The sequence below is a fragment of the Helicoverpa zea genome, chromosome 16 (genome assembly GCF_022581195.2).
Source record: "Helicoverpa zea isolate HzStark_Cry1AcR chromosome 16, ilHelZeax1.1, whole genome shotgun sequence".
In the NCBI taxonomy this organism is placed as follows: domain Eukaryota; kingdom Metazoa; phylum Arthropoda; class Insecta; order Lepidoptera; family Noctuidae; genus Helicoverpa; species Helicoverpa zea.
Window position 1 is genome coordinate 11,334,183 of NC_061467.1, and position 10,418 is coordinate 11,344,600.

The window sequence follows — 10,418 nt, forward strand, 5'->3', positions numbered from 1 at the left end:
TTAATCATATTACCTACTAAAAATAAGTAGATTAGGCATATTGAAGTAATTATGATGGTAATAAAAGTAGTTCACGCACACCTCCAGTGTGTCAAAGAAGAAATATAAGTTGAAAAAAGTATATTAAAAAAATCTACATACCATGTGATTGAATGAGACCCTTTTTAGGTAAACCTTCCATAACGAATAACTGCATTCGATTGAGGTTTATAAAAGTGAAGGAAAACTATCTTTATGTAAATATTATGTCAAGCAAAAATAGTTATGTCTACAACATCATACAACCATGATACTTATTATAAAAAAAATATGTAATATCGCACCTGTGACACAAACAAAGAGACTTATGAATGAAACTAATGAATATAAATATGTAATAATATGTCTTTCTTTATTTAAAGTATGCAACTAGCCTATTCCGCAATGATACTTGAGAGACAATCTCAAAATGTTATCGTCCAAGATAAATTATCTCACTACTTCATACTCCGTTGCTAAGCAACGAGATCAACAAAGTAAAGCATGCATTCTTATGTTTACATATCAGCATCACTTGTAATACGCTAAAATAATTCTCGTATTCTTGTGTGACATGTAAATGAAACATAACCCTCTTTTCTTCGTCTCCAAAGTCGGATTAGCGGCCGGTCACACCTCCACTGCGTTGCCACTTTACAACCTAATATTTAATCTTATCAACACTTGATATATATTGATGCAAAGTCATTATCACGGCCCAGCCCGTGTCATGCTGTCCACGCCTCCAGACCATGAGAATAATATACAATTTACGATCATTATAAAACTAATAATTGAAGGTATAAATATAAGCAGCCCTGATTACCTGGCCGATTAGTAGCGGTTGTAAAAGTTATATTATTTTTATAGATTTTATTGCAGGCAATAAAGGTTTTAGTTTAGTCGGTGCAGTAGACCTTTGCTTTGGTAGCCCGGATATGTAGCTCGATGTAGACGCGTGATGCGTGATGACTTGGATTGGACTTCTTACTAATTGACTGGTTATCGCAACAGTTCAGGAAATGATAGTCAATTTTTTATTGATTACAGAAATATTAATAATGGTGTCTAGACCGATTGTCCGCCACGGCGGCTGTTCTCACTAAGAAGATCCGCGAGCTACGCAGGACACAGGTATTATAGTAGTGCACATGCATTTGCGTAGACACACGTGCAGTATTTTTCCCTTACGCGACTATCCCACACGACCGAAGATCACAGGCAGGGTTCCTTCCAAATCGAGGAGGCTCAGCGACGGGGGGAAACCCCGTTGCCGCGACAAGTTGTCGCGCAGCGGGCAGAGCTCCGGCGGGATATCATGGTGGCCTGGAGGGAGCGACTGTCGCAACCCAGTGCAGGGCACGCCACCATAGTGGCGGTAAGTCCCCTCTTTGAGGAGTGGCTCGGGAGGAGTCACGGCGCTCTCACGTACCGCATGACGCAGGTCCTCACCGGACACGGTTGTTTCGGGAGGTACCTGCATCGAATCGGTCGTGAGGAGGCGCCCGGGTGTCACCACTGTGCGGATAGCCCCGAGGACACGGTGGACCACACAGTCCAGGAGTGCCCTGCGTGGGAAGGGCACCGCCGGGTCCTCGTCGAGGCTTTAGGCGGCGGCGACCTCTCGCGTCCGGCCCTGGTTCAAGCCATGGTCCGGGGCGAGAGGGAATGGGATGCCGTCGCCTCCTTCTGCGAAGCAGTTATGCTCGAGAAGGAGGCGGCGGAACGTCAGAGAGTTCGCACCTCTCATCCCGGCCGCCGCGCTGGAGCAGGTAGACACCACGGGCGCCGGGTGTCGCGAGACGACTCCCGGCCACCGTAGGCGTGGGTCTGTGGGCGGTGAGTTCGGGTGGCTCATCGCTCATGTCTGCTTTTAGACAACAGACCCGTGTCGGCGGCGCGCGTTGTTCCACGCGCTCCTCAAAGAGATGTCAGCAACCCCAGCGGGGCCCAGCAGGGCCAAGGCCTGCCGGGGCTGCGGGTTGTTCGAAAGAGGTACCGCGGCCCTAGCACATAAGAAGGCCTACGACGGAACACGACGGCTTTTAGTCAGTAAGAGTCTGACACTCCCTCACCGCTGCTAACCCACAGCGGGAGGGGTCATTTGATGATTTTTTACGTCGTTAAAAAAAAAAAAAAAAAAAAAAAAGGTTTCCTTCCAAATGGACGGGTGAATCAATCCCCAACTTCTAGACTCTGAGATACTTTGTGACGTTTTCTTAAAACCCACAAAACGATACTCCGTGCTCAGCATTTGCGTTAAATGCGACTTTTAGTCTAACGAGGCAGTTTTTATAACATTATGCTTGAATTGAATTGCTATTTGCAGTTACTTCACCTTAACATTATACTTACGACTAGCTTCTGCCCGCGACTTCGTACACGGATCCTGTCCCTTATGCCAGCGACTACGGGGTCAGCAAAATCAAAGATCTGAATCGTCTGATATTGAATTTTATGGGCCCGTTGACTTGAAAACAACGGAATACGCATAGCCATTAGAAATGTTCCATATTTATATAATTTTTTGCTTTAACGGCAAAAGCACAGCAGACTAAGCAAAACGCTGAGAACTGAACCGCAATAGACGTGACCATAGGGATAAAAGTAGTGATTCTAATTAGTCCGCATTTAAGTTGTGTGTGGCAAAAATATTACACGTATTATTACGTAAAAAAACATTAAATGTTGCTGAGATGACAAAGTCGTGATGACTTAGTGGAAGTCGTGGTGGTTTAGTGGGTAGAGAACTAATCTCTCAAGTATAAGCGTGCGTCTTTGATTCCAGGTCTGGCAAGTACCTGCCAATGCAACTTTTCTAAGTACTTCGTATGTACTTTCTACGTATATTTTGGATACCAATGACCGTTATTTGGAGGGGATGTTAAACTGTAAGTTCCGGCTGTCATTGAACATTCTTGGCAGTCGTTATGGGTAGTCAGAAGCCAGTAAGTCTGACCAGTTTTACCGAGGGGTGTTGGGTTGAGCGGTTAACCGGGTTGTGGAGGTCAAATAGGCAGTCGCTCTTTTTAAAACACTGGTACTCAGTTGCATCGTGACTGGAAGTCGACCCTAACATAATTGGGACAAAGGCTCTTAAGATAGTAACGACAATAATAATGAGATATAAGCATCGCAGGACATCTGAGGCTGATGACGGGGTGTAGCGACCCCGCGGGGCATATATACTGAGTTCTCCAGGGAGAGTATACTGTCCCCCATCTCCGGCCGGTCGGAGTGAACCATGACGGGGGTAGGTCTCACGCCTCTGGCTTGGCTTGACCATCCAGAGTGGAGTCGCTTGAGCAGGGTTAGTAGCCCTGCTCGGAGGATAGGTACCTCGTGGTAAGTGACCCACAGAGAGCGCGTAATCTGCGTTTAAAATCCGCCGAGGTATCCTCACACTTCAGCCGCTCATGTCTCTGTTGCCCTTTTATTGCTATTCAGTGACAGATTCCCGGGGGCCCAGTAAGTGAGCTGGCGAGTCTCCACCTGCCATTTTTACATGTATCTAATACATTGTCATCGGCAGGTGCCAAAGTTCCCGTAGTTTCCCCATTCCTAGTCCATTAGCATCCCATCACAATAGCCCAAGTAGTATTCATCCACAGTTAGCAATGGTATAGCACAAATTGGCTTTTTTTTAACGACGTTCACCGGGGATTGTCCTTGGGGTCCGTGGGGGCTCGTGACGCCACGTCTAGGTATGTAAAATTTGTACTAAGCAGTGACTTAACACAAAATTCAAGCGTGTTATATCTTCGTTATTATTTGTTTGTGAGAAGGAGAAAAGAAAAAAAACGTGTCCATTATTTTAGGGTTATCTAAAAGACGGACTAATTACTTTTTTTGATTCACCTATTTCATAACATTCATTTCTATACATTTCAAGTGTAGTATTGCTCTTGAAGTTCCACATCAGGTGTTCCAGATCTTCAATGTTTATACGTCAAAATAGAGAGTGCTTAGCAGATTGAACCACTTTTGCTAAAACGTCATATCTTTATAAGCTATAGTCTAGCTGGGCTCCTGGGTTTCCACATCAGGTGTTTTACATCTTCAATTTTTATAAGTCAACAGAGAGTGCTTATCAGATTGAACAACTTTTGCTAAAACGTCATACCTCTATATGCTATAGTCTAGCTGGGCCCCTGGAGTTCCACATCAGGTGTTTTAGATCTTCAATTTGTATAAGTCAATAGAAAGTGCTTATCAAATTGAACAACTTTTGCTAAAACGGCATACCTGTATATGGTACAGAGAAGCTGGGCTCTTAGGGTTCCACATCAGGTGTTCCAGGTCTTCAAATTTATTATCTCAGCTGAAAATGCTCATCACATGAAACAATTTTTGCCATGACACCATTTTTGTATCTCTTATAGTTTTGTTGGTCTGTTGGTGTTCTGCATCAGGTCTTCAAGTTTCGAAGATAAATAATAGCCTATATGTTGACCAGGCTTAATACTGACACAACAAAGAAAAAATCATTGAAATCTGTTCAGTAGTTCGGAAGATTAGCGTGTACAAACAAACAGACATACAGACATACAGACATACAGACATACAGACATACAGACAGAATTTTTTTTTGGATTTGTGCTCCATTACTGTTTCTAAACCCCACCCAATTATTATTTTTTTAATATATTCAATGTACAGACACAGTTTTTTTACAGATTTATTATATGTATAGAAGATAATAAATCAATATTTTGTGACTCTATCAATAGTTTCGTTCACTTTACAATAATATTGACTTGGCCATGAGCACAATAAACTACAAATATAATACAGCATATCTTGGAGAGGTGAAAGTCAAACATGAAGTTTAATATCACAGAATTAAATACTTTTAATTTATTCAATTGTTACTAAATGACCGACAGTCAGTATCATCCAACATCAATGAACTGCACATGTACTATGGCGCATGTTTAGTCTATGGTGATCTCAAATTCCAATCAGTCCATAATCAGTCCAATCGTAAAATCATGTCCATATAGAATTTATCAATCCAATGGTATTTACACATTATTACGAGGAGCGACTTTTAACTTGTGCTCATGGCCAAGACAATATTATTGTAATGTGAACAAAACTACTGATATAGTCACAAAATATTGATTTATTATTACAAATAAAGTTGAACAGGACTTGGCTTCTATGCGATCTCAAAACTTTTTACAGTGGAGGAATTGCGTAGAGGATTGGCTTTTTTTACATTTAATGTTTTTGGTGGGATCTAATTTATTTTTTGTAGGTATCTTTCTTCTCTAAGTATATAACAAATTAAATTTACTTACATGCAACTAACTAAATATATAACAAACTAAATATGTACACCTCTAAAGTAGCACGTAAACAACATTTTTTTAAAATAAAGTAAAAAATTTCGAAATTGACGAATTTTTGAATCGAATATCTTTAAGAATAAAAGAGATTTATTTCAGAGGTAGATGGCGCAATCACATGAAATTATTAGTTTTTTTTAAGTACTACTTATACTAAGCTATGTAACGAAACCATAGCGCGATTTAGACCAGGACAACGCCATCTATCGAGCGAGCATGGAGTATTTATCGCACTGCATTAATATGAAAGATTTTATCATTATTCATTTCATTTTAACCTAGCTTTTTTAATTCATATGTATGTATATTTAATACATAATAACAATATACCACACTACGTAACAATAAAACAAATAGTAACATTTTGTACATAAATAAATAACAAAGTTATCAATGCAGTCAAAATTCATACACAATGTTCTTGAAAAACCGCAAATATAAATTTGTTTCCTATTTTTTTATTAAGTTTTAAGGTTTTTATAATTTTCCCTTTATATGTAGCTAATAACCTATCTTGGTGCCAAATTTGAAGGTTCTAAGTTTGCTAGAAGTACCTTAGACTTTTGATGATCGGTCAGTGAGTCAGTGACAAAATGGTGTAACTTTGATCGCTCATAACTCGTAAACTATTTATTCAAATGTCTTGTGATTTTGAGACTGAGCTTGTTCTAATACTTACTCTTGGTCATCGAAAACCTAAACTCCTAGCTTTGTTCACATGGAAGATACAGGGGGCTGAAATAGCCGCGAAACGCTCCGAGAAAAGATGGTACGGCCGTGCCCGCTTTGCTCGAGTCTTGGCTGGGGCACTGCCGTGCCCTCAGATTTCGTGACAAAAATAACAATTGAAGACCATCTGCCTATCTATAGGTAAGTGCAATCCGCTACGAAAAGAAGGTTAAGCCATTTATTCACTTCAAACTAAAACTCGTCTAAAGAAATAAAATTATTCTTTTCACTGTGTCGTGGTTGGGGCAGACGGAATTGTCAGACTTTTACTGACTAAAACCCATGCTTCTTCTGGTGGCATTAATGTTCTAAGGTGGCGGTAAATCTTTCGAACAATCCCGCAAGTCCGACATCCTTTCACCCATGCATTCATGCCTTAAGAATTTTAAATGATAGTAAAGACTTGGTGAACGCATTGTTTATTGCAATCATTTTATCACTATTAGTGCACAGTACAAGCATCCACGTGACTTGGTGGACACGTGATCATAATGTCTATCTAAACAGGCTTGAAAAATAATTGAACATTGTACATTAATTATCGTGATACAGAAGGAATATTAATTAGACGCGAATCCTGGTAAATTTTTAATTTATGATGTTGATGCTAAAGCTATTTACGATTCCATTTCTGGAAGTACAATTTGTCAAGTTCCAAATTCAAGTATAAATAATGAACCGCAGTGCAGAAAACAAAGCATCTAAGTGCACGGTTCCAAGGAATTGGTCTTATGGAGAAGAACCGGCAAGAAACTCCATGGACACTCTCACAAGTAGATTGTTCATCTTCAAATTAGTTTTGCCTTTTTGTAATATTAATAAGCTTTGCTAAAATTCATGAAATTGACAATCTGTTACATTAACTACTTTGTACATTAAATCTTCTCATATTTATTTCGGGTTCCTGTCTTCAGCTTGTTGCAAGACCGTAAAGAAGGTGTACGAACCTTTTATAATCTGTAACAAGAAACAAAAACAGCTGATCACATTCAAATTAATTCTCTTATACAGCACAATGACAGCTAAAAGTATGTCATATCAGATAAAAACAAAGTTGAAATTCCCATGTATAAAGTAACTAAAGGCAATGAAGATACCCTTCCAAAAATACTAGTAAGCTACGGAACTATTAATTGAAAATATATTAAAAACTTACAGAGGTAAAACAAGCGAGTGACAGCGTGGTGATGCCACCGGCAGTGAGCCTGAGAGCGCGACGCGTGCGCACCATGACGATGAGCAGAGTACGACGCATGCGAACTGAACAGTGATACCACGGACACTCGTAAGCCGCTCCTGCTATTTCTGAACTCTAGAAGGAATATCATCATGTAATACAATCGAATTCAGGAAAGAGGACTATCTCAATTGGACACACATCATTTAATCAGAAGACACCGACTTCTCGAACAAGCGAAGGATTAGTCCACAGTTGTCAGGCAGTTGATGTATGCTTTCCCAAGATCAGGTTGGTTCACGCTCATTTAGGGAGGACCTAAGTATAGCAATGGATGGCAAGAACCTGATATGATGATGGTACCAACCTCTTCAAGGAGCTCATTTCCTTGATAGCAGTACAGAAACACTTCAAGAGCCATGCAAAGCAAGTAAGCTACCATAGGTATACACCTAAACCAATTTCTGTTGTTTAACTCCTGAAAATTACAAAAGCAATTAACAAGATGACCATGATCACTAGACAAGAGGTAAAAATATGTTCATAGACGGAAATAAAATACAGTAAGGACTTCTAAAATAACAGAGGGGCAAGAATAATAATTTGTCGGCCATCCTCACACTTTTTATGAGTAGACTCAAACGGTGGTTTTCAATAACGTGTCGTATCTGTGGATTTGCTTAATACAAAGAGGAACTAGACACTTTGTATGAAGCCTATAGCAAAGTTATATCCCTAGTTACCAAATCCACAGATTGTATATTGGGAGCGGACGTAACAGGATTTTACCATAGCCAGCTGATAAGCCGTGACGCAGATGATGACGACAGACACGGCGAACTGCGCCAGTATGGGCAGAGAGAAGCAGCGCTGTATCTGTCTGGCAGCCTTCAAAGCTGCCTCGTGCTTTATGATGCACTGTGACAAGCGAGTGAGAACTATCCTTTCTTCTGTTGGTGATATCAGTTGCTGAAGAAAAAAAAAATTAAATGAACAAGACATTTTGGAGACCTCGTAGTGAGATGAGCAAGTATTCCATAGCAGAATCTTAAAAATGGGGATTGTTCGACTTGTTTTTGTCTTTGCAGCTAATTCAGATTTCTTACGCCAGGCAGGTTTAATGTGTTTAAATAATAATTTTAAGAATTTATTTAAAATTCAAGCATTCATCTTCATACTTCTGTGATACCTTGTCAGGCAAAGGAATACCATCACACAAAGTCCTAAGAGACAACGCTACAAGCCTCAGCCTGCAGCGGCAAACCGCTATTAATGACGTCACCAGAGTGTCCAAGCAAACATTCACTAGTGCTGCTAACGTTACTGCTGAGCTCTGCAAAAAAAATGGAATAAGTACAAGAAATCAAGGTTTACTTAATGATTACACCAATGTAGCATACATTGGTGTAATCATTAATAGAAAAGAACTGTCAAGAAACCAATGTGAAAGAAAGATAAAAACGAAAAATATATAGATACCTGGTCAATGTATGTTAATTCGTAGGCAGGTGACTTCGAAGTATCGTAGGGATACCTGAGAATAGTAAAAATAATACATGATGGTAATGGTTTGATAAAAAAGTCTTGCATGAAAAACGATCAAATTTCGTAAATTGAATGAATAATTTGGAAATATAATTCTGGAGAAATAAAAAAATATCAAGAAAACATTTTCAAACAATATAAAAGGACAAACTCTTTTCACTCTATTATGCATAATCTCTCTGTTATCTGTGTGTCAAAATGTGTTTATGTGTGCAATAAAGAACAAACTAAACCAAATTACCAAGCTCTGAGAGGCAGTTGATTCTTCTCAGCACTGGCTGCCCAGCCGAACACCGTCACTCCAGACAACAGGGTATACAAACCCATGCTCATAGTGGTTTCAACATTGCAACTGTTTAGAAAAATTAGGTGTTTTAGTAAATAAATTCTATATGACAAATACTAATTTGAGTATTGGCTTTCTGAGTGAACTGAGCAAGTTCTATTTAGTTTAAATAATAATCGGTGTTCGACTTGATCACATTGAGTTCATGGCATAGATTGAGGAACCTTCTATAAATATCCTTTCATGTCTACTTAGATCCATTTACCCTCAGCATACTTAAGAAAGAAAGCAACTTCCCTTTTAATGACTTCAATACCCAGGTACCTATCCTCAGCCAGCAGATCAGCGTCACCTTCATCAATGATCTCCTGAATCTCACGAGACCTCACCACTACGTTAATGATCTTCGTGGCAAAGGCCAGGTTGGTGAACAGCAGAAATGATGCACTGGTCATGAGAGCTAGGTCTCCCCATATTTCGAACATGGCTCCCGTTTGAGCCATTATGATGCAGCCTAAAATCACGGATAAGGAGAGATTTCTTAATCTATCATTCGGTTTGTATAGCTGTAAGTTTTCCGAATTTTATAAAATATAAAAAAAAACTGTTAAGCTAAGCCCAATCGTGTCACGCTATCGTTGCGCAAAATCTTGATTTTTGGGATAACCAAAAAGTTGCTCAAATTGCAAAACAAAATTAAGGATTTTATTTGTGATATTTTATCGGTTTGCGAAAGCTAAAAACTCTTTTAGAAATCCTTTCAAAATAATTGGCTTGTTTTTGGTTAAATATGTTTAACCGAGAATATGTTTAAGTACCCAGCCACATGACACGGCAGTCGGTAGAAGGCCATGTTAAACTAAAAACCATAACTTACCCACTAAAAACATAAAAACACCAAAACAATAGAGTCTACGCGTCAAACGGGGAATTCTACCATCCCTAGGGGGTGTCAGAAACCCAGCTACTTTCAGAACTGTCAGACAGTACTGCAGTGACCTATTCTCATTCTTCACCATCAGCCCCATAGTGACAGCCTGCAGTTTGATGGCAAATAACTTGTAGGTAATCGATCTAATGGAAATATTGACATGTGGCGGTATATATGTTAACCCTACTACAATAGGCAGGATTGGATAACGTTTGGGTGATTTATAATAAATAAATTGCAAGTAATTTTTGTATTGTTTATTGTTAAATAAAATGTACAGTACATCACATGCTGTATGAGATTCATATCAAATCTAAATCTATAGATTTCTAAATAGATGTAGTCAACTTCAGGTCAGTGGTAATAGTTTTATAGGAAAAT

General features: G+C 39.3%; 1 protein-coding gene across 1 annotated transcript; it reads right to left on the minus strand.

Moving 5' to 3' along the window:
* Positions 1 to 6,551: 6,551 nt before the first annotated feature.
* On the minus strand, positions 6,552 to 10,149 carry LOC124637724 (odorant receptor 2a-like). Its single transcript, XM_047174351.1, has 9 exons — positions 9,984 to 10,149; positions 9,406 to 9,620; positions 9,062 to 9,174; positions 8,755 to 8,809; positions 8,465 to 8,608; positions 8,065 to 8,244; positions 7,643 to 7,753; positions 7,255 to 7,410; positions 6,552 to 7,055 (listed from the first exon to the last, which is right to left on the minus strand). The coding sequence occupies exons 1-9, from the start codon at positions 10,132 to 10,134 to the stop codon at positions 6,990 to 6,992; spliced, it is 1,191 nt and encodes a 396-aa protein (XP_047030307.1). The 5' UTR covers positions 10,135 to 10,149; the 3' UTR covers positions 6,552 to 6,989.
* Between the last annotated feature and the right edge of the window lie 269 nt (positions 10,150 to 10,418).

Bases quoted from the DNA above. Each gene is read 5' to 3' on its own strand.
- LOC124637724 (XM_047174351.1), bottom strand. From the start codon at position 10,134: ATGGGGCTGATGGTGAAGAATGAGAATAGGTCACTGCAGTACTGTCTG. The intron at 9,621-9,983 runs GTAAGTTATGGT...CCGTGATTTTAG, and splicing joins TGTTTTTATGTTTTTAGTGG to GCTGCATCATAATGGCTCAA. The intron at 8,245-8,464 runs GTATCACAGAAG...TTTTTTCTTCAG, and splicing joins GTATTCCTTTGCCTGACAAG to CAACTGATATCACCAACAGA.